Source organism: Crocuta crocuta, unplaced genomic scaffold (genome assembly GCF_008692635.1).
Source record: "Crocuta crocuta isolate KB4526 unplaced genomic scaffold, BGI_CrCroc_1.0 scaffold73, whole genome shotgun sequence".
Taxonomy (NCBI): Eukaryota; Metazoa; Chordata; class Mammalia; order Carnivora; family Hyaenidae; genus Crocuta; species Crocuta crocuta.
In genome coordinates this window covers 6,870,821-6,895,136 of record NW_027529443.1, presented here as the reverse complement: position 1 = coordinate 6,895,136, position 24,316 = coordinate 6,870,821, and the positions used below count along the sequence as shown (strand labels likewise).

The 24,316-nt window shown below is 38.0% G+C and overlaps 2 protein-coding genes across 2 annotated transcripts in view; both read left to right on the top strand.

The window, feature by feature from the left end:
- Positions 1-2,462, top strand: part of LOC144228658 (phospholipid-transporting ATPase ABCA3-like) — a 130,023-nt gene extending 127,561 nt beyond the window's left edge. Inside the window, 3 exon segments of the mRNA XM_077760565.1 lie at positions 670-743; positions 1,145-1,276; positions 2,382-2,462. Coding sequence (XP_077616691.1) covers positions 670-743; positions 1,145-1,276; positions 2,382-2,462 — 287 coding nt within the window.
- Positions 2,463-4,290: 1,828 nt separating this feature from the next.
- The window catches only part of LOC144228657 (uncharacterized), a 30,182-nt gene continuing 10,156 nt past the window's right edge, over positions 4,291-24,316 (top strand). Inside the window, exons 1-3 of the mRNA XM_077760564.1 lie at positions 4,291-4,445; positions 17,410-17,486; positions 22,670-22,797. Coding sequence (XP_077616690.1) covers positions 4,291-4,445; positions 17,410-17,486; positions 22,670-22,797 — 360 coding nt within the window. The remainder of the gene's footprint in view (positions 4,446-17,409; positions 17,487-22,669; positions 22,798-24,316) is intronic.

The window sequence follows — 24,316 nt, the reverse complement described above, 5'->3', positions numbered from 1 at the left end:
GAGAGAGTGCAAGTGGGGGCAGAGAGAGAGGGAGACACAGAATCTGAAGCAGGCTCCATCCAGGTTCTGAGCTGTTAGCACACAGCCCAATGTAGGGCTTCAACTCATGAACCAGGAGATCATGAATTGAGCCAAAGTTGGACACTTAACCAACTGAGCCACCCAGGAGCCCTGAGGAGGCTCAGGTTTTTAACATGAGGCATTTGAGCTGACAAGTCTATTGTACCTGAAAGCCTGCCCCCAATAATTGCTATGAACTCCACATAATAAGGCTATTTCATCAAGAATAAATCTGAAAGGAGTTAACCATGTCATGTGTACCAAAGAGAGTTATTTGACCATGCCCCCCCCCTTTTTTTGTATTAACAATGTCTAAAAAATAGTGGGGGAGAGGGAGGGAAGCAAACCATGAGAGACTCATGAATGCTGAGAATAAACTGAGGGCAGACAGGGGAGGGGGGAGGGGAAGGGGGTGATGGTCATGGAGGAGTGCACTTGTGGGGATGAGCACTGGGTGTTATATGGAAACCAACTTGACAAGAAACTATTAAAAAAAAGCAATGTCTATTTACCCCTCTATTGTGTATAATGAAGATTGATCTACAGTATTTTGGAAATTAAAAATGGTATCTGTTAAGATTATTCATCTATCTTTCTTTCATTTCTTAGGTAGTGTATTAAAGAATGAGAATCAAGGGATCCTAAACTACTACATTCCCCGCAGGGACAACAGCTGGGGAAAGGTGAATGTAGAAACCATGTTCTTCTAATGTTACATGTTAGGAAAGTACTCATGATGGGGGAAGTAACTGATATCCAAGCATGTGTAACAGGAGCCTGACATTGTATGAGGGGCAGAAAAGTTTCCTAAAGTTTGTTATTTTTCAAAGGCCCCTAGAGTTTAATTGATTTCTCTTCCTTAAGTCTCATTCGTCATCATGTCTAACAATATAGTAGGGACAGAGAAGTGCTTCCTTGCAGATTCTCAACTGTCTCTTCAATTATTTTCTCATCTATCTCTTTTGTCCTCTAACATGAAGTTGGCAGGAGTTGGAGGAAGTGCAGGAGATGTGCATCTGGGTTGGAGGCTGGAGGGGAGGCCTGCAATGATAACTGCACTTTTTTATTGCTGTTGTTTCTAAAGGTATTTGGAATTTTGGAGGAAGCTAAAGAACAATTCAATTTAGAAGACTACTCCATCAGCCAGATAACACTGGAACAAGTCTTCCTGATCTTTGCTAACTCAGAGAACACAGAAGGTGATTATAAAGAAAAGGTACCATGAGATTTACTCCCAGCCAGTGACCCTTATGTCTTCCTTACACTACTCTGTCTATACCTGGACACATAGAGGGGCATTATTATGAGTATGTATATCTTGGCATAAATATATTTACATAATGAAGAATCCCCCAAAGAAGAATATACACATGTCACTCTTCTGTAAATTTACATGGGTGGCTTGTGTATCCAGCATGTGCAAATCTAAAGACATTTGGTGAGGGGCGCCTGGGTGGCTTAGTCGGTTAAGCGTCCGACTTTCGCTTAGGTCATGATCTCGCAGTTCGTGGGTTCGAGCCCCGCGTCGGGCTCTGTGCTGACTGCCAGCTCAGAGCCTGGAGCCTGTTTCAGAGTCTGTCACTCCCTCTCTCTCTGACCCTTCCCTGCTCACACTGTCTCTCTCTCTCTCTCCCCTAGAAATAAATAAAACATTTAAAAAAATAAATAAATAAAGACATTTGGTGAAATGTTTGTTTTCCTAGAAATAAAAAAGAGCAGCATTAATCAGGGTAGGAAAAGGACATCTTCCTGAGAATTCTGAAAGTTTAAATAGAAACATCCAGAAATGATGGTGCTGTCAAAATGGGATAGCTTGAAAAAAAAAAAGGATTGTTTCAGTACTTGAGTTGTGGCTAAGAGGAACATTAAGCCTGTGTCAAATCATCCTTCCCATGGATACATACACGAAGACACACACACACACACACACACACACACTTTTTTTTTTTTTTTTTGAGGGCAAAGAGAGAGGGAGAGAGAGAATCTTAAGTAGTCTCCATGCCTAGTGCGGAGCCAGATGTGGGGCTCAGTCTCACCGCCATGAAATCATGACCTGAGCCACAATCAAGAGTCAGAGACTTAACTCACTGAGCCACCTAGGGAACTCTTATACACACACAATTTTATACCAGAAAGGATCTAATTAAAATCAGTATCAAATTTTAAGGGGTAGGGGTATGTTGGGTTATTATTTCCAAACTCAAACCAAGATTCTTCATTTGCAAGAGAATCTTTGTACCACAACATTTAGAGTCCAAGAACAGAAAGCATCATTGTTTAAAAATACTGTGTTTTCTATTCTTGTCCCACCTCCAATTAAGAAGAAAAGAAGAAATGAAGTGGAGAAGGATACAGAGAGCTCTTCCTGAAATTCTTGTTTGGCCACACGGAGTCCCCCCTAATAACTCTCCAGTTGCAAGATAGAAAGGGTCTGTGAGGCTTCTCTGTTTGGAGATGATTTGTTCAAGGTTTTTATATTCTCAGTTGGATATTTGTGAGTAATAAAATTATACCCACAAGCTAATTGTTTTTAGGTATAATTTCTGTGGGTTCCACTCCCATATGTGCCACACATTACCATGATTTCAGTAACTGCAAAATTTGTAGGCTGGCAACTTTTAAACGGGAAGAGGGAACTCAGTTTATTAAGCTCTTACTTGCATCAAGTCTCACAGATGGCATCATAAATGACTCTTTTTAAAATTTCTTGAGTGTGGTAGTCTCTTCACTGTTCCTATGCTCCAATCTACCTCTTATCTTCCAGCAAGAAAAAAACGGGCAAAAATTATGTCAGTTCCTCTACAAATCACTTTACATACACTGCGTTAATTCTACTACAAAACAATGGGCTAGGTAATGCGGCTATTATTATCCTCACTGTACATGGGAGACGCAGAGGTGTTAAGGGAATTACCCAGGGTCACCCAGCAAACAAGCAGGAACATTTGTCAGTGTCCCCAATAGAGCCAGGAAACCACACAGCAATCTGAACAGGGAAAGTAAAAGAATGATTAATTATAGCAAGGGATTAGTATATTATAAGGAGATACAGGGAACTCTAAAGGATACACTGTGGATAAGGGAAAATACCAAGGAAGAAACAAATTTGGTAGAGGACCCCTCCTCAAGGCTGTGATTCAGATCCTCTTGGAGAAGGTGAACTTGGGGCTCACTTCATGGTGAAGTTTCTTGGCCCTGGGTCAAGGCCGTTCCACACCTGCTGAGCAAGCAGGCAATACCCCATAGGGTACAGGCTGTCTAGGCTGGCCAACAGGGAACTGTGGCCGGATCTAGCAAGCAGGAAGCTCTTTTCTGTGGTTGTTGGCAGGCTGGTGCTAGGCAAGGGCACCGGCCTGAGTCACTGAGAATCCACGGTTAATGGGGGTCGGGGAAGGTATAGGGTGAATGCCTAGAAATGTCCTCCACGCCTGCTGCTGGCGGCAAGGTAAGAGCAAGAATCAATAGAAACCACCTGAACCTGGAGCAGCAGCCTTTGGTCCTGCAGCGTCCCGCCAGCACCCTCTCCTGACCAAGCTTAACCTGACAGTTCAAGAACCCAGTTGCATTTGCTGCCTAGAGGCAAGAACCTGGTCCCTGCCTCTGGCAGAATTCAGAACCTGGCCTTCCAACCATTAAACTACACTGGAGGTGGGTACTGGGGTGGAGTCCGCTGAGAACCGACCACTGACGAATGTGCGGAGAAGAGAGGTCGGGCTGTGGGTTCCACTGCGTGGCTGGCGAGTCCGGGTAGCGCGCGGAGAGGACGCACTGGGGGGTCTCAACGCGCTGAGCGCCCACGTGCGGAAGCGCAGGCGGCCCATGCTGGGGAGCGTGACTTGAGGACGCCGGGGGCCACTCGCGGAGCAGTGGGTGGCGAGCCCCGTGCCTGCACCTCTGCAGGTTCTCTGCTGACGCCCACAGACCCTGGAGGGCGGCCACTGAATCTCCAACTTCCTGCCACCAGCTACCGGCCCACTGAGGGTGACCATGACACTTGAAGGAGAGGGGAGCCCGCGAGACGTGGAGGGGGGGGGGGTCGTCCAGTGGGGTCTAGAGGTGAAGAGCTTGGGAGCAAGCGAACGGCCCCAAGGTAGGGCCCTCAGGGTCTGGGGAACCTCCGGTGGAGGGTTCAGTGCGGGCAGGGAGGTGCATGCGGGCTAGGTGGCGAAATGGGACCGCGCCGGGGCTGCTGGGAGGAAGCGGCAGGCTGCGGTCCGGCCGCGTGCGCGCATGCGCAAGGAAGGGTCCGCGGCGACTGACCTCGCGCGGCCGGCCGGCAGCTGGACGGTTAGCGAAGGCGTTGGGAGGAGGCGCTGCGCCTGGGGCCCCGCGTCCCTCAGCAGCAGAGGCGCAGGTGTGGCAGTGGTGGTTTCGAGGCCCGAGCGGTGAGTGCGGGACCTCCCTGCCCTGGAGTCTTTTCCCCGGGATTACCCCGGGGAAGCGGAAGGTGGGCCCTGGACTTGCCCCNGGCCGTCTGTGTTTGCTGATTGGTGCGTGTTGGGAGCTAGCTCCTCCCCTTGCACCGAGACTGGGAGTAGGGGTGCTATCCTCCTTGAGGATTAGGTTTCAAAGGATGACTCCCAGGTCGTTCAGAAAGACAGTTTGGGGTTGTAAAGCAGGAAAGAGGCTTGTAAAAAGGGTTACCTGTACAGGAAGGATGTATAATTACAAGTTGTCTAAAGCATATGCTCAAAGAAAAGGATGGTCTGGACCTAGAGCCAGGAAGAGCCTGTCTAACAGTTGGCCCAGCTCAGAGTAACAGGCCACTGTATGCAAAGTAGGCAGAAGATTTTAAAGGAAGGATACCTCTGTTTTAGCAAAATTAAGAAAGCTGCTGTGTTTCATTCAGAATAGCTCAGTGCTTTTCAAAAAAGGGGGTGAAGTAAGTGTAGTGACTAAAAATCTCATTTTAAGATTTCAGGACTGTAAGCAATGTAATAGCTTAATTTTCAGTAACTCCAGTTAATTGTGTTTTTGGAACCCATACATCAATAGACTGCCCTAAAATTTTTCAGGTATACTAGGTTCATGCTTCTTCTGTGACCTCTTTTCCCTCCCACCCCAGTGTTACATCCAGGTCTAGGGGGACAGGAGTGGGATTGAATTTAGTATTTAGGGCCAGGATATTGTGGGTAAACTGGTTCCTGGCCAAGCTCTTCTTTTGGAGACTCTTCTTTTTGGAGGTAGTGAAGGAGGTGGATGGCAGGTTTTTAAGAAGTTTTGTACTTCCTCTTTGTGTATAATTTCAAATCATTTGTGTTAACCTAGAAAGGATAAATGGAAAAACATAGACTTTGTCCTTCTGCCTTAGGTGTTCCTCACTCTTCTTTGAGACAAAAAAAAAAAAAAATTAAATTGAGAATGGAGCACTTCAGTACTTAGATTGTACTAAAGTACAAACTTACGGTTAATATGTCAAAATATTACTATAAGAGCAAGAGAAAAAAGTTCTTGGGTCAGCTAGTCCATCAGGGAGTTCTTTCTTCACAGATTTTACCAGCAACATCTTAGGAAGCAATTAGAAAAATAGTACAGTGCATTATGTAGAATTCAAATCTCATAGACATAACAAATTATAGAATATGTAAATCTATATTCCACTGCCTCAGAGACAAATACTGTCAACACATTTGTTTATTCTGTCATTCTTTATACATAAACTAACATTTTTTCCCAAAAAAAAGCATTCAGATCACATAGAATGTTTTTCATCTTTTTCCCTTTCACAATATATTGTCCTCTCATGAAATTTATCCTCTTTAAAACAGATGAAATAGGATTTCACTGAAGGGATTGCCATTATTTGTATAATCATTCTGTCTGTTTCCATTCTATCTTACTATTTCCAGTGATCTGGTGAAAGATTTTTTTTTTTTTTGGTATGAATCTTTGTTTTGCTATGGTTTTGCTTTAGGAATTTTGTTTCTATAGGTTGTTTTTTTTCTCTTTAAGACTTTGGTTGGCATAAACTTCTTTATTGTTAATGTAGCAGACACTTTTTTTTTATTGTTGTCATTGTTATTGTTTTGTTTTTTTTTAATAGTTTATTGTCAAATTAGTTTCCACATAACACTCAGTGCTCATCCCCACAAGTGTCCTCCTCCATGCCCCTCCCCCCCTCCCCCCACTTCCATCAGTCCTCAGTTTTTGTCAGCATTCAAGAGTCTCTCATGGTTTGCCTCTCTCCCTTTCCCCCACCATTTCCGCCCTTCTTCTCCCCCTTGTTCCTCCGTCAAGTTCCTCCTAATCCTCCTATACGTGCAAACATATGATATTTGTCCTTCTCTGCCTGACTTATTTCGCTCAGCATAACACCCTCAAGGTCCATCCATGTTGCTACACATGGCCAGATTTCATTGTTTCTCATTGCCATGTAGTATTCCATGGTATAGATAAACCACATCTTCTTGATCCATTCATCTGTTGATGGACACTTAGGCTCTTTCCATGTTTTAGCTATTGTGGAGAGTGCTGCTATGAACATTGGGGTACATGTGCTCCTATAGCAGACACTTTTTGAGTGTCTTTTATCAACCAATGAGGGGTAATATTTACCCTGATGTGAAGCCCTCCCTCCTAATGAAAAATTCAAGAATAGCACTACTGCAGAGTTAGAAGGCAGTATGAATTATAAGTTGATATTATCCCATTGCCATATAAACAGAACACCTGCCATGCCATTTTGATTGACGTTAGACTTATATTAAGTGAGGTTTTCAGAATTGCAGTCTTTATATAAATAATGCACAATGCACTAGGCTCCATGTTGTTTGAGACCCAATAGAAAATTATATTATCCCCACTATATGGCTGGCAAAAGTGTCTTGTCATATTCTTTTTTTTATTAAAAATTTCTTTATTTTTTTTTAATGTTTTTTATTTATTTCTGAGCGAGAGAGACAGCATGAACAGGGGAGGGTCAGAGAGAAAGAGTGATACAGCATGTGAAACAGGCTCCAGGCTCTGAGCTAGCTGTCAGCACAGAGCCCGACGCAGGGCTGGAACCCACCAACCCTGAGATCATGACCTGAACTGAAATTGGACGCTTAACTGACTGAGCCATCCAGGCGCCCCATTGTCACATTCTTAAAACTGAAGATTTTATTTTTTTCAACCCTGTGTTCAATGGATAGGAGCTACAATGAATTTTAACATGATTTTCACAGCCCACCTGAGTGGCTCAGTCAGTTAAGCGTCTGACTTCGGCTCAGGTCATGATCTTACCGTTCGTGGGCTCGAGCCCCGTGTTGAGCTCTGTGCTAACAGCTCAGAGCCTTGAGCCTGTCTTTGGATTCTGTATCTTTCTCTCTCTCTGACCCTCCCCTGCTCACGCTCTCTCACTCTCAAAAATAAAATTTTAAAAAAACATTAAAAAATAAAAAATAAAATGTTTTTCACTTGAAGTATAATTTACATAAAATGGACTGACCAGATTTTGAGTGACAGTTTGATCAGTTTTGAAAAAATGCATGCCTCTTTGAAGACACAGACTATTTTATCACAACGGAGAATATCCTCCTGCCCCTTTGTTTTCAACAACCACTCCCCCTGCTCACCCTAACCCTTGATAGGATTTTGCCCATTCTGGGTACCATCTTAATGGAATCATGTGGGCTGTACATTTGTATCTGGCTCTTTTCCCTGATACCCCTTTGTCACATCCTCCCATACCTAGAGTACTGATCTGTTTTCTGTTCCTATAATTTATATGAATTCTTTATGTATTCTAGATAAAAGATCTTTATCAAATACATGTATTGTGAATATTTCCTTTTCCTGGTGTGCTTTTTGTTTTTTTCAGTGATGTCTTTTGAAGAGTAAAAGTTTTTATATTACTTACATCCAGTTAAATTTTCTGTGTGCCTCATACTTTGGATGTCCTTAGTAAAAAATCTTCATATACCAGGTTATGAGGATTTTTCTCCTGTTTTCTTTTGAAAGTTTTATGTTTTTAGACTTTTAATTTAGATCTGTGATACATTTGAGGTTCATTTTTGAGGTAGGGTCCGTGCTCATTTTTTTCCCCATTCATATATCCAATTGTCTCAGCACCAGTTTTTGAAGTCTTTTCTTTACCTATTGAATTCCTTTGGTAATCTGTGGTAAATAATTGACCATGTTTATGTGAATCTATTTCTGGATCCTATCCTGTGTCATTGATCATAGTTTTTATCTCTTCACCAATACCACATGAATTTTTTTTTTTCCTATTTTTGTGGTGCTTATTTCCCCCCTTCCATTTGAAGAACTGTATATTTTAGAGAAATAAGCCCTTTACCTGCAATGTGAGTTGCTAGTTTTCTCAATTTGTTATTTGTCTTTTAACTTTTGCTCATGTTACTATTTACTGCACAACACTTACATTTTTTATGTATATTATATTATGAAATTTGTAGTGCTAGTAGATTTTGATTCATGGAGACTTTTCCCATTTCCATGTTTTATCTTTTTCCAAACGAGTATTATTTTGTTCTAGCAACATTTATTAAAAATACATCTTTTGCCCAGTGAATTCATTGTCACCTATAGCATATCTTGAACTTCTATATATGTTTTGGTTTATTTATGTACTTTCTATTCTGTTCCATTTTTCTGGCTTTCAGTTGGTGTACTAGTACCACCCATTTTTAAGTAGACTTTATAGAATGTTTTACCATCTGATAGAACTAAACTTCACCTCATTAATCTTATTTTTCAGTGTTTTCCTAGCTGTTTTTTCTTACCTTTCCACATTAACTTTAGGATGAAAAAGAAACTTACTGGTTATTATTTTCAGTGGGATAACATTACATATACACTGACTCAGGAGAAGAATGATGTATTTATTTTATATCATTCTATTTAAAAACAAGGAATATTTTTCCAATTGTTTGTGTCTATTCCTGAGTTTAACAAGAGGGCTTTAAAGTTTTCGTCATATGAACTTTGCACATTTGTTGTTATATTTGTTTCTAAGTATTTTGTCTTTTTTGTTGCAATTATAAACTGGAATATTCTTTTCTTGAGAATATACAAGACATTATGTCTTGTAATGGGCTTTTTGTTTATAAGAACAGGTTTATGAAAGTTATTGGTTTTTATATTAATTTTATGATTACTATAAATTAAGTAAAATTTTATATACTATGAAAATTTAAGAAGATTGAATTTTTTTTCACATTGATTCTCTTAGGTCAAGCAATTATATCTGCAGATAGTTTTCTCTTGTTTTCTCTTGTCTGATTTCATCTTGTCTAATATCCTTAACATTGTAAAATCGTAGTGGGTATACTGGCCATCATTCTTTGTGTATACATTTTATTGTGTTAGAACATATTCATGAATTCCTATTAGATTTTTAGTGGTTTTAATGTAATTATGTTTGTTAGTATTCTATTCAGAAGTTTTCCATTGATATGAAGTGGGATTAGTGTTATCATTTTGGAGGAGGTAGTCTTTGTTAGATAAGTTCTCTTCCTAAAAATAATTTGATCGTTTACTTTATATGCTCTTGAAAGTTAAGTAGTATTGAAATTGTCTGATATTTGAAAGTTTGACAGAATTTCCGTAAGCTTTGATGGAGCATTTCTTTGATACTATTTGTGTTTCTTCAATGAAAATTGGTCTGTTTTATATTTCCAAAAGGATAAATTTTGGTATATTGTATTCTTCTAGGAAATTTTCCGTTCAATCTAGATTTTAAAATGTATTTGTGTAGAGTTTTACATGTAATCTCTTAGGATTAAAAAAAATTNTGACAATAAACTATTTGTAAAAATAAATAAATAAATAAATAAATAAAATTCTTCTGTTTAAATGTGTTTTCTTTCTTCTTTTTTTATAGTATTTTTTTTCTCCTTTTCTTGAACAGGTTAGCTAGTTGTTTTTCCTTTTCCCCATAGACCCAATTTTGATTTTTTAAAATTCTACCATTCTTCAGTTTTTTAACCCCATAATTTTCCTTATTTTGTAATTTTCTTTAGCCTATTTTCTACTTTAATATTGTAGCTTTTTTCTAATTTATGTAGAATGTTTCTCTTTGTTGTTGTTAACATGAGCATTTATGTTGTCTTTATTTCCTTCTAGCACTATTTACACGTGTCCTGTAGTTTCTGATTTATTTACTAAGGCTTATATACCCTCACTTATTTTTTGTCTACTTGGCTTTCCTTGGACTGTTTTATTATCCTGTCATTAGTGTGGCTGTGTTTATTTCTTGGTATTTCTTGTATGTGGGATTTATGTATTACTGGGAGGAGAGATAAAATTATTGTATATCATAAAATTGTGGACTTCAGCAGTATAAATTTTTCTTTGCCTTTGGGCTTCATTTCTACTGTGCCTGCTCCTTGTTTGTAATATTTGCCTGTTGTAACTTGGCATTTCTAAATTTTTTAGCCTTCTTAATCATTTTGATTTTATTAAACTATAATTTACATATAGTGAAATGCTCAGATATTAAGTGTGCTATCCAGTCTGTCTTGACAAATACATATCAAAACATGGTACATTGCCATCACCCCATAAGGTTCTCTTGTGCCTGAATTGGAGTTCCCCAAGACTACCTCCATATTTAAAGACTTGCTAGAAGAACTCACAGTACTAATCATATAGTTATATTCATAGCTAAGATTTATTGCAGTGATGTAGGAAGGATATACAGCTTGGTCACAAGGAAAAAGACACAGGTGGAGTCTGGAAGAGTGTGCGGTTTTCATTATACTCACTCTTCCCTCTGAGGGGACACACAGAGCTCATCTTCCCGTAGCAGCAAGAAAGCCATGACACATGTGATGTTTCTGCCCATCTAAGCTCATCAGAGACTCAGCTCCCAAGTTTTTGATTGTATGACAATCATGTAGGTACCCTTGGCCTTGCATTGTACTGAAATTCCAGGCTCCCAGAAGGAAAACAGATGTTCAGCATGTAGGAGTGAAAAGACTTCCTTCTGCAGTTAGATTCCTTGGCTAGGTAGGCCGTAGTATTAAACTGATGTAAGACAGACTAACAGAAAAAAAGCATGCAAATTTTATTTAACATTTTTCCATGTGTATGGGGGTCTTCATAAGGAAAATGAAGACCTAAACCATCACTTTGGACTGAGAAGTTATATATGCTTTTTTAACAAAAAGATAATAAATATGTGGACATTTGGTAAATCAAAGGGATTTGGGCTAGAGATCGTCAATTGTGGGAAAGTGACCAAAATATACAGGGGAAAGTAATGGAAGATAAAGGTTATTTTAGTAGGGTTTTTTTTGTGCAGGTCGTTTTCAGAGTGAACCTCAGACCTCTAGTCATACAAATATTCTTTTTTTCCTGGTACAGGGAGGATACTTTCTTCATGCGAAGTTGTTTTGTTTTGTTTTGTTCCAATTTCTCAGGTTTTTTTTTCCAAATTTTCATTTAAATTCTAGTTAGTTAACATATATAATGTAGTATTGGTTTCAGGAGTAGAATTTAGTGATTCGTCACTTACATATAACACCCAGTGCTCAAAACAAGCGCCCTCCTAATGCCTATCACCCATTTAGCCCACCCTGCACCCACCTCCTCTCTGTCAACCCTCAGTTTTTCCTCTATAGTTAAGAGTCTCTCCTTTGGTTTGTTCCCCTCTTTTTCCCTTCCCCTGTGTTTATTTGTTTTGCTTCTTAAATTCCACATATAAGCGAAATAATATGGTATTGATCTTTCTCTGACTAACTTATTTCACTGAGCATAATACACTCTGGCTCCATCCACATTGTTGCAAATGGCAAGATTTCATTCTATTTGATGGCTAAGTAATATCCCATTGTATATATATACCACATCTTCTTTATCCATTCATCAGACTTTCATGTAAAGTTTTATTGCCATTTTTAGGTATAAAGGGAGGAGGTCAGAAAGCCCTTCTTGCATCTGTTGTTACTCAAATGCCTTCAGTTCAAAATAATCAATATACCAAAGCAGAATATTTTTTAAAAATTTTTAATGTTTTTTAAATTTATTTCTGAGAGAGAGAGAGAGACAGCATGAGCAGGGGAGGATCAGAGAGAGAGGAAGACACAGAATCTGAAAGAGGCTCCAGGCTCTGAGCTAGCTGTCAGCACAGAGCCCGACATGGGGCTTGAATCCACAAACCGTGAGATCATGACCTGAGCCGAAGTTGGACACTTAACCGACTGAGCCACCCAGGTGCCCTCAAAGCGGAATATTTTAGAGCACCATGTTCTGAACCCCTTCAAACATAAACGACATTGTTTAGGCAGAAACAATCTAGGTGCACTGAGTACCACCTATCAGTTGGGGAAGGGTAGGAATCTCCTCAGATCCAAGTTTTCATATGCTAGCCAGGGGTCATTCTTGCAAGCAGGCCTTGGTAGGAATCTCAGTTTCATGCCTTTGTTAACTTTCCTGTACAGTGTCCCTTTTCAGTCATTCTAGTGTAAATATTGAGTTACTTTACTTTTGTTTAAAGTTGTATTTCACTGATGGCATATAATAATTGAGTTTTTCTGGGGCGCCTGGGTGGCTTAGTCGGTTAAGCATCTGACTTTCGCTTAAGTCATGATCTCACAGTTCGTGGGTTCGAGCCCCGCGTCGGGCTCTGTGCTGACTGCCAGCTCAGAGCCTGGAGCCTGTTTCAATCTGTGACTCCCTCTCTCTCTGACCCTCCCCTGCTCACGCTGTCTCTCTCTCTCCTAGAAATAAATAAAACATTAAAAAAATTTTAATTAAAAAAATAATTGAGTTTTTCCTGCTTTTCTAATAAGATTTTACTTATTTTATGCAAAGGTTTCCCATATAGTCCCTATCTCCACACATGCATGGCATTCCTCATACTGCTACTCATCAGATTGTTACAATTGATCAACCTCCATCAAAACATCAAAATGTCCAAGTCCATAGTTCACATATTTGACAAGTTCACTCTTGGTATGTTACATTACAGAAGACACTTGAAAATGACATCATACCCTGCATAGGAGCACATGTACCCCAATGTTCATAGCAGCACTCTCCACAATAGCTAAAACATGAAAAGAGCCTAAGTTTCCATCAACAGATGAATGGATCAAGAAGATGTGGTTTATCTATACCATGGAATACTACATGGCAATGAGAAACAATGAAATCTGGCCATGTGTAGCAACATGGATGGACCTTGAGGGTGTTATGCTGAGCGAAATAAGTCAGGCAGAGAAGGACAAATATCATATGTTTGCACGTATAGGAGGATTAGGAGGAACTTGACGGAGGAACAAGGGGGAGAAGAAGGGCGGAAATGGTGGGGGAAAGGGAGAGAGGCAAACCATGAGAGACTCTTGAATGCTGACAAAAACTGAGGACTGATGGATGTGGGGGGGAGGGGGGATGGGCATGGAGGAGGCCACTTGTGGGGATGAGCACTGAGTGTTATGTGGAAACTAATTTGACAATAAACTATTTGTAAAAAAAAAAAAAAGAAAAAAATGACATCATACCCAATAAAGAGCTAGCATGCAAAATATATAAAGAACTTGCAAAACTTAACAACCAAACAACAAATAACCTGAGTTAAAAAATGGGCAGAATACATGAATAGACATTTCTCCAAAGAAGAGGTGGCCTTTGGAGTTAGATCCAAAAAAAAAAATAAATTAAATAAAATAAAATTGATAGGACCATTGTGAAGGAGACTAATTGCTTGTTTTCTCCTAGGAGTTCTGTCATTTTAGACAAGTCTTACATTCAAGTCTTTCATCAATTTTGAGTTTATTTTTGCATATGGGGTAAGATAGTGATCCAATTGCATTTTTTTGTATGTAGCTCTTCAGTTTTCCCAACATTATTTACTGAAGAGACTTTCCTTTTCGTATTGTATATTCTTGCCTCCTTTGTTGTAAATGAATTGTCATGTATGCATGGATTTATTAATGAGTTTGCTATTCTTTTCCATTGATTTATGTTTCTGGGTTTAAAAAAATTTTTTTTAATGTTTGTTTATTTTTGAGAGAGAGAGACAAAGCATGAGCAGGGGAGGGCCAGAGAGAGGGGAAGACACAGAATCCAAAGCAGGCTCTGTGAAGACAGCTCAGAGCCTGATGCAGGGCTGGAGCCCACAAGCTGTGAGATCATGACCTGAGTTGAAGTCAGACACTCAGCTGACCAACCCACCCAGGCACCCCGATTTATGTTTCTGTTTTTATGCCAATATAGTACTGTTCTGATTATTATAGCTTGGAAGTGTAGTTTGAAATCAGAGAGCATGGTACCTGTTAGCTGTGTTCTTCTTTCTCAAGATTGTTTTGGCTATTCAAGGTCTTTGTGGTTCTGTATAAATTTTAGAATTAGTCTAGTTTTGTTAAAAACAGTCATTGGAATACTACATGGCAATGAGAAACAATGAAATCTGGCCATGTGTAGCAACATGGATGGACCTTGAGGGTGTTATGCTGAGCGAAATAAGTCAGGCAGAGAAGGACAAATATCATATGTTTGCACGTATAGGAGGATTAGGAGGAACTTGACGGAGGAACAAGGGGGAGAAGAAGGGCAGAAATGGTGGGGGAAAGGGAGAGAAGCAAACCATGAGAGACTCTTGAATGCTGACAAAAACTGAGGACTGATGGATGTGGGGGGAGGGGGGGATGGGCATGGAGGAGGACACTTGTGGGGATGAGCACTGAGTGTTATGTGGAAACTAATTTGACAATAAACTATTAAAAAAAACAGTCATTGGAATTTTGATAGGGATTATTTTGAATCTGTAGATTGCTTTTGGTAACATGGACATTTTAACTATTCTAATAATCCATGAGCATGGAATAATTGTTCTATTTGTTTGTGTCTTCTCCTGTTTTTCCAACAATGTATTATGGAGTTCAGTATGCAGGTCTTTCACCTCCATGGTTAAATTTATTCCTAGGTATCTTATTTTTTTCTTGTACAGCTGTAAATGGGATTATTTTCACGATTTTTCTCTCTTATTGTTTATTGTCAGTGTATAGAAATGCAACAAGTTTTTGTATATTAATTTTGTATTCTGCAACTTTATTGAATTCCTTTATTCTGTTTTAGTGTAGTTTTTAGGATTTTTTATATATGGCAGCATGTCGCCTGGAAAATGTGATAGTTTTACTTATTTCTTTCAAATTTGGATACCTTTTATTTCATTTTCTTGTCTGATTGCTGTGGCTAAGACTATGCTGAATAAAAGAGGGAATAGTGGACAGCCTTGTTTTGTTCCTGATCTTAGCTTTCAGCTTTTCACCATTAATATGATATTAGCTGTAGGTCAGCATATATGGCCTTTATTATGTTGAGGTATGTTCCCTCTGTTTTCACTTTGCTGAGGGTTTTATCATAAATGGATGATAAATTTTGTCAGATACGTCTTCTGCATCTATTGAAATGATCATACCATTTTTACCTTTTATTTTGTCAATGTGGTATATCACATTGATTTGCAGATGTTGAACAATCCTTGCATCCCTGAAATAAAATGCAATTAATTGTTGTATTTGATCCTTTTAATATATTATTTAATTTGGTTTGTTAATACCTTTTTTTAAAGAAGGGGTAACTGTATTTTAAGCACAGTTTAATTTTTTAATGTTTATTTTTATTTTTGAAGGCGAGAGAGAGACAGCACAAGTTGGGGAGGGGGAGAGGGAGGGAGACACAGAATCTGAAACAGGCTCCAGGCTCTGAGCTTTCAGCACAGAGCCCAATACGGGGCTCGATCTCTGAACTGCAAGATCACAACCTGAGCCTAAGTCAGATGCTTAACCAACTGAGCCACACAGGTGCCCCTGGTTTGTTAATAGTTTGTTGAGTATTTTTACATCTGTATTTACCAGGGATACTGGCCTGTAATTTTATTTTTTGTGGTGTTCTTGTCTAGTTTTGATACAGAGTAATGCTAACCTTTTTAACTGAGTTTGGAACTGTTTCCTCCTCTTCATTTATTTTTTGAAGAAGTTTGAGAAGGTTAAGTACTAATTCTTTTTTTTTTTTAATGTTTATTTCTGAGAGAGAGAGAGACAGCGTGAGCAGGGGAGGGTCAGAGAGAGAGGGAGACACAGAATCTGAAGCAGGCTCCAGGCTCTGAGCTAGCTGTCAGCACAGAGCCCGATACGGGCCTCGAACCTACAAGCCGTGAGGTCGTGACCTGAGCCGAAGTCGGATGCTTAACCGACTGAGCCACCCAGGCGCCCCAGTACTAATTCTTTTTTGATAGTTTGTTAGTATTCACCAGTGAAGCTGCCTGTTCCTAGAGTTTAGTTTGTTGGGAGGTTTTTGATTACTGATAACATTCTCTTATCTAATAATTGGTCTATTCAGACTTACCTATTCACATTTCATTCTTGGAAGATTATAAATTTCTAGGAACTTATTTCTACTAAGTTATTCAGGTTGTTGGCTATAATTTTACATAGTGGTCTCTTATGATCCTTTTTATTTCTGTGGTAATAGTTGTAAATTTTCATCTTTTATTTGTGATTTTATCTGCACTCTCTCTTTTTCTTGGTGAGTCTAGCTAAAGTTTTGTCAGTTTTGTTTATCTTGTCAAAGGCCTAGCTCTTAATTTCATTGATCTTTTCTATTTTCTTTTTAGTCTCTAATTTATTTCCATTCTAATCTTTATTATTTCCTTTCTTGTAACTCTCATCTTTGTTTATTCTTTTTCAAGTTCCTTTAGTTGTAAAATTAGATTGTTTATTTGATATATCTGTTGTTTATTGAGATAGGCCTAAATTGCCCTTAAAACCAGTTTTGCTGCATATCATATATTTTGGTGTTTCATAATTCTGTTTGCATTTGTCCACAGGGTATTTTTTTTATTTCTCTCTTGATTTCTTCTCTGAACTAGTTGTTGATCAGTAACATGTTTAACCTCCACATATTTGTAGTTTTCTAGTTTTCTTGTAATTGACTTTAGTTTATATCCTTGTTTTAGAAAAATGCTTGATATGACTTCAGTTTTCTTGAATTTATTGAGATGAGTTTTGTGATTTTACATGTGATCAATTCTGGAAAATATTCTGTGTGCATTTGAGAAGAATGTGTATTCAACTTTTGTATGGAATGTTTTGTATATATATATTAAGTCCATCAGGTACAATGTGTTGTTTAAGACTGATGTTACCTTATGGATTTTCTGTCTGGATGACTTATCCATGGGGTATGAAAATCCCCTATTATATACTGCCATCATTTCCCCCTTTAGGTATGTTAATATTTGCTTTATATATTTTGGTGCTCATATAAAGGGTGTGTGTATATTTTTAAATGTTATATTTTCTTGCTGGATTGACTTATTATGTAGTGGCCTTATGTCTTTATTTGCTTGATTTTCACATTATTAGGTAACTTAACATTATCAAACCTTTCCTGTATCCCCAGAGTTGAATTGTGGAAGAATGGATTTGTTGACATTCAACCAATTTGCAGTGCTACTCTGGAAAAATTTCACTTTAAAGGTGAGTGAAGGCATCCATATAAAATGTTCATAAATTCCCACTTGTTGCAGTTGAGGGATATGTGTGTACGTGCTTTTGAAAAAATCAATTTTGGAGCTATTCTAAATGTATAAAATTGAGTTAATCAATAGTATAGTATGACCTATAAGAAAGTTGGGAGGGGAGAAGGTAGGGATGGTACAAGATACCCTGGGAAGCACTTGGCTGTTCAGAGTGAAATTGGCAGAAGTTCAATATCATACAGCTATCCATTTGCATTGAATGTGTGTTCTCAGATTAATTCACTCCATCTTTTTGTTCCTCTTCTAGAGGAGACATTTCTTTAGTTTAATATTGGAAGTCTTATCAGCGCTGGTGTTTCCAATGATGATTTTGGTATTCCGTACAATTATTAATATAAAGATTGTTGGACCTTACAATTTTACTTCTCAACCCATCAATACTCTGCCTCCTTTCCTCATAAATTCTGGAGATTGGGAATTGATTTATGTGCCTTCTAATATTAATGTGGTAAATGACATTACTGAGAATGTGAAGAGGAATCTGAACATCAGTGTAAAAGGTTAGAAATTAAGATTTTCTGTAAAACTTATTAAATTGCTTTTCAGTGGAGATAAAGTGATGTTTTTAAAAATGAGTAAAATCAGAGAAATCACAACTCCTATTTTTATTTTATTTTGTGGGGGGAGGGGCAAAGGGAGAGAGACAGAAAGAGAGTGAGAGAGAGGGGTAGAGGGAATATGAAGCAGGCTGCACACCCAATGCAGAACCCAATGTGGGGCCCAATCTCATAACCATGAGATTATGGCCTAAGCTGAAATCGAGAGTCAGATACTTAGCCAGTTGAGCCACCCAGGCACCCCACACTTCCCAGTTTTAAAACTTGCAGCATAACTGTAGTTGTAAAGACAATGTGTTATTGGTGGAGGGGTAGACACATAATCTATGAAACAATATAGGCATACTACAGGGAGATATTGCAGTTCAGTTTCAAACCACTGCAGTAAAGCAAATATCACAGTAAAGCTAGTCAGATGAATGTTTTCGTTTCCTAGGACATATAAAATTTATGTTTATACTATACTGTAGTCTGTTAAGTGTTCAGTAGCGTTATGTCTAAGAAAGCATTGCATACTTTAGTTAAATAATACTTGTTATTTGGGTGCCTGTGTTGCTCAGTTGGTTAAGCATCTGACTTCAGCTCAGGTCATGATCTCACGGTTCATGAGTTCAAGCCCTACATCAGGCTCTGTGCTAACAGCTCAGAGCCTAGAAACTGCTTCAGTTTTTGTGTCTCCTTCTCTGTCCTTTCATCACTCTCTCTCTCGCTCTCTCTCTCTCAAAAATGAATAAATCTTTAAAAAAATACTTGTTATTGCTAAAAAATTTTGACTATCATCAGAGCTTTCAATGAGTCATAATCACAGATTACATATCACCATACAAATAAAACAATGATGAAAAAGTTTGAAATATTGTATGAAATACCAAAATGTGACATAGAGACATGAAATGAGCAAATGCTGTTGGAAAAATGGGCCAGTAGACTTGCTTGACTCAGGGTTGCTATAAACCTTCAATATGTAAGCAACTCAATATCTGCAAAGTACAATAAAACAAGTTATACCTGTGGAGAATCCAGACACAATCCAGACACAAATATGCCAAAATATTTTTTTACAATAGTGGAAGGATAATCTTTTCAACAAATGGTACTGAACAATTGGACATCAGTAGCTAAAAGCATGAACTTCACTCTTAGAAAATACATCAAAATGGATCACAGATCTAAAAGTAAACTGATAAAACATTTAGGAGAGAGTATAGAAGAAAATCTTTGTAACTTTATAAAGAGTAAGTTGAAGAATTTTTAGGCATCATACCATTCCTGAAAAAATGAAAAATTGGACTTCTGGTATATATTATTATTAGTGGTTGCTCTTAGAGGTAAAATTATGCATGCCTAATTTTTCAGTCAGTTTAGAATATTTTACTATTTTATTGTAAAAGCAAATGTTTACCACTGTATAGATCCCTTTATAGTTCTCTCTTCAGGTTATAGTTTTCACATCTAAATAAGCTGAAAGCTATAATAGGAAGTGTTACATTTTACACACATATTTTAAAGAGTTTAATAAGAGAAAACTATTTAACCAGATATTTACCATAGTTCTTGCTTATAACTTTGTTCTTGAAATTCCACGTTTCTTTCTTGTATCATTTTCCTTCTTCCAGAAGAAATTTATTTAACAGTTTTTTAGAACAGGTCTACTAGCAATGAATTCTCTTTGTTTTCCTTCATCTGGGAATGTCTTTAATTCATCTTCATTCCTGAAGATTATTTTCATTTGGTATAAAATTTTGGGTTGACAGTCTTTTCAACATTTAAAAAGCATTTGCTCTTAGGGGGAAAGCTCTCAGTTTTTCCCTGTTGAGGATGATGTTAGCTGAGGGCTCTCATAGATGGCTTTTATGATGTTTAAGTAAGTTCCTTCTATCACGACTTTCTTGAGGGTCTTTATTAAGAAGGGATGCTGTGGGGCGCCTGGGTGGCTTAGTCGGTTAAGCGTCCGACTGTCGCTTAGGTCATGATCTCGCGGTTCGTGGGTTCGAGCCCCATGTTGGGCTCTGTGCTGACTGCCAGCTCAGAGCCTGGAGCCTATTTCAGAGTCTGTATCTCCCTCTCTCTCTGACCCTCCCCTGTTCACGCTGTCTCTCTCTCTCTCTTTCTCTCTCTCTCTCTCCTAGAAATAAATAAAAATTTAAAAAAAAAAAGGGGGATGCTGTATTTTGTCAATGCTTTTTCTTCATCTATCGACAGGATCATATGATTTTATCTTTTCTTTTGTTGATGTGATGTATCACATTGATTGATTTGTGAATATTGAACCAGCCCTGTATACCAGGAATGAATCCCACTTGATCTTGGTGGATAATTCTTTTTATGTGCTGGTGCAGCCCCTCTGGAAAACAGTGTGGAGGTTCCTCAAAAAATTAACAATAGAACCCCCCTATGACCCAGCAATAGCACTGCTAGGAATTTACCCAAGGGATACAGAAATGCTGAGACATAGGAGCACATGTACCCCAATGTTCATAGCAGCACTCTCAACAATAGCCAAAACATGGAAAGAGCCTAAGTGTCCATCAGTGGACAAATGGATCAAGGAGATGTGGTTTATCTATACGACAGAATACTACATGGCAATGAGAAACAATGAAATCTGGCCATGTGTAGCAACATGGATGGACCTTGAGGGTGTTATGCTGAGTGAAGCAAGTTAGGCAGAGGACAGATACCATATGTTTGCACGTATAGGAGGATTAGGAGGAACCTAATGGAGGACCAAGGGGAGAAGAATGGGGGGAGAGGAAGGGAGGCAAACCATAAGAGATTCTTGGATACTGAGAACAAACTGAGGGCTGATGGGGGTGGAGGGGAGGGGAAAGGAGGTGATGCGCATGGAGGAGGGCACTTGTGGGATGAGCACTGGGTGTTATATGGAAACCAACTTGACCATAAACTATTTTAAAAAAAATAAAATATAAAAAAATTAAATTGAACAAAAAATAAAAAGCTTTTGCTGCTTTGTTCTTACTTCCTTGGTTTTTTAAAAGAATCTGCATTTGTTTGTTTTTCTATAGGTAATGTATAATTTCTCTCTGGCTACTTTCAAGATATTTTCTGTCTTTATTTGTCAAAACTATTATTATGATATGTCCAAGTGTGGATTTCTTTTGGTTTATTCTGTTAGGGGTTCACTGATCCTTGTGAATCTGTAAGTTTCTATCGTGCACGAAATGTGATGAGTTTTCAACAATTATTTCTCAAACATGTATTGTCCCATAGGTCATTAAGGGTCTATTCAAGATTTTTCCCATTGTTTTCCTCTCTCATTCAAATTAGGTAATTTCTACTGATCTGTCTTCATTGACTCCTTCCTCTATTATCTCTATACAGCTCTTGAGCTATCAAATGAGTTGTATTTTTAAGTGCAGTTTGAAGTGATCTCCTTCTGATTTATCTGGTTTTTAAGACACCTTTTTGTGGGCTCCTGGTTGACTCAGTTGGTAACTTTGACTCTAGATCTCAGGATCAGTAGAGCATGTGACTCTTGATTTCAGGGTTGTAAGTTCAAGCTTCACATTGGGCAGGGAGCCTAACTTAAAAAAAGAAAAGAAAAACTGTGACACAGCTTTTTAAAAAATAAGGCATATACCATACATTTACCTATTTAAAACATATAATTTGGTGGCTTTTAGTATATTCACAGAGTTGTGCATTCATTACCACAAACAGTTGTAGAGCATTTTCATCACCAAAAATAAATCCTGTTACCTTTAGCCATGACTTTACAATTTCCCATCCCACCAGAATGAGGAAAACAGTAATCTACTTTCTGTCTCTGTACATTTGCTTCTTATAAACCTTTTATATAAATGGCTTATAAAGAAATCTTTTATATAAATTTTATATTAATGGAAATGGTGGGCTATTGTGCCTGGCTTTTTTCACTTAGCATAATATTTTCAAGGTTTTCCTGTGTAGTGGTTTGTATTAATACTTCATTCCTTTTCATTGCCAAGTTCTAACTTACTGTATGGATATGCTGTATTCATTTGGTATATCCTTCATCAGTTGATGGACATTTGGGTTGTTTCCACCTTTTGGCTATCATAAATGATACTTCTCTGAACACTCATATATTTTCATTTCTTTTCCTGTATACCTAAGAGTGGAATGAATATGTCATGTAGTAACTATGTGTAACTTTTTGAGGGGCTACCAAACTGTTATCTAAAGTTGCTGTACCATTTGCTATTCAGGTCAGCAGTGTATGAAGGTTCCAGTTTTTCCATAATATCACCAGAACTTATTACCTTTTGCCTTTTTGATTGTAACTATCTCAGTGGATGTGAAGTGGTATCTCACTATGATTTTGATTTACATTTCCCTTATGATTAATGACTTATATATTTTATAATTATTATTTAAAATTGGAATAAAGTTTTAAAAAATACCTAGAATTGTTTTGAACCTCCAGTATCTAGTAAGTAGTTGTGATACCAATATTTGAAAAACCGTGTTTTTAAATTTACAATATTGGGATAAGCTTTGTATCTCCCCTCAGGAGGAATTATCAGATATTTCCATTATACTGAACAATTTATCCTCTCTACAGTTAGAGGGTTTGCTTCAGAACTGGAGTTTGAGAAGTTCATTAAGTATTATTATGGACCTCATAAAATAATGGCTGCTATCATTTTTGACTGTAACTTCAAAAGCAGCAGTGATCCTCTTCCACTTCAGGTGAGATTGTTTTATTTCGAGTTTTCTAAATACATAGTTTTCTAGTAGTTGCGTTTCCAGTTTCTAGGATTATAATGACTTTAATATTACTAACCCTAGTTTATAAATGAAGAAACCAGTTTTCCCAAGATCAAGCTACCAGTATACAATAGAGCAAGATTATAAATCCAGATCTGAGTAATTTTTTTCTATGCTGTTAATTAACTATTGCACTATGATAAGGAAAGAACTGCACCCAGAAGGCCTCAGATTCAGGGGAAAATTTGACTACTCTGGCATCCCTTCTGGTTCTACAGAGTGGTGAGCGGATATATTTTCATTAACAAAGAACCAAGCATGGGGAAAAAATCCTCTTTCTTTGAAACATAGAGTTTAAGTTCTCTCAAAAATCACTAGGAAAAACCCTAAAGCTCAGACATATTGATTCATAACCAGGACATGCATAGGTGCTGAGAAAGGATCTGATTATAACATAGCTCATGTGAAGGAGAAAGAAAGACAGTGCTTTGAACTTAGCAGATCTTATGAGACATTTTGTGCTGGAGGTGATGGAAATAGTCTATCTGTAATACCTAGACATGGAGCCAAATTCTGTGTTTAGAATGCAGGTGCAGGTTAGTAGAAGGCAAAAGTAATAATACAGAATATATAGTAAGATAATAATAATATAGTAGGATAATATATATTCCTTCTGTATGTTTCATCCTTCTGTGACTCGTACTTCTGTACCAGCTTCCTTCCATTTACTAAGTCAAAATTATCCATTGCTGATAATTGAATTAGGCTCAATAATATGCATTGGCTCAAAGTGTGTTAAGTGCCATTTCAAATGATATTTCTCATTACTAAATGACTGTGCTTGTGTCCTCAAATATTTGTACTAGGTTCCAGCCACCAAAGTTCCCCCCAGTTATTTGCTTAGGTGTTTGGTCTGTTTTTCCCAGCTTTATTGAGATATAATTGACATATAATGTTGTGTAAGTGTAAGATGTACAATGTGAAGAAAAAAAGATGTACAATGTGATTATTGAAACACACACATATATATTAGGAAATGATTACCACAGTAAGGTTAGTTAACATATTCATCATCTTACAGAATAACCATTTTGTGTGTGTAATGAGAATGTTTAAGATGAGTATGTTCCCAGGGATTTAATGTACAACATGCTTGGTCTGGTTTTCTGAACATACTTTTTGATCTCTGTTGCTGACTTCATGTATAGCATAAATCTTCTAGTATTTACTAGCTTTTTCCCAGCTTAATGGACTTTTTTGACAGGATCTTTTGTTTATACACAAGTCCCACAATGATCTATCTATACCTAAGATATGATCATGTCATTGTTCTAATTAAAAGACTTTTGTAGCTTCCCATTGCCTTAGGCTCATGTCCAGAGTGCTTTACCCAAGATATATGGCTGATCTGTCATGGTACCTAGATACCACTCCAATCCCATTTCTTCCACTTCTTACTGTACCGTGTAGTATGCAGTACATAACCTGCTGGAGGTTCCCT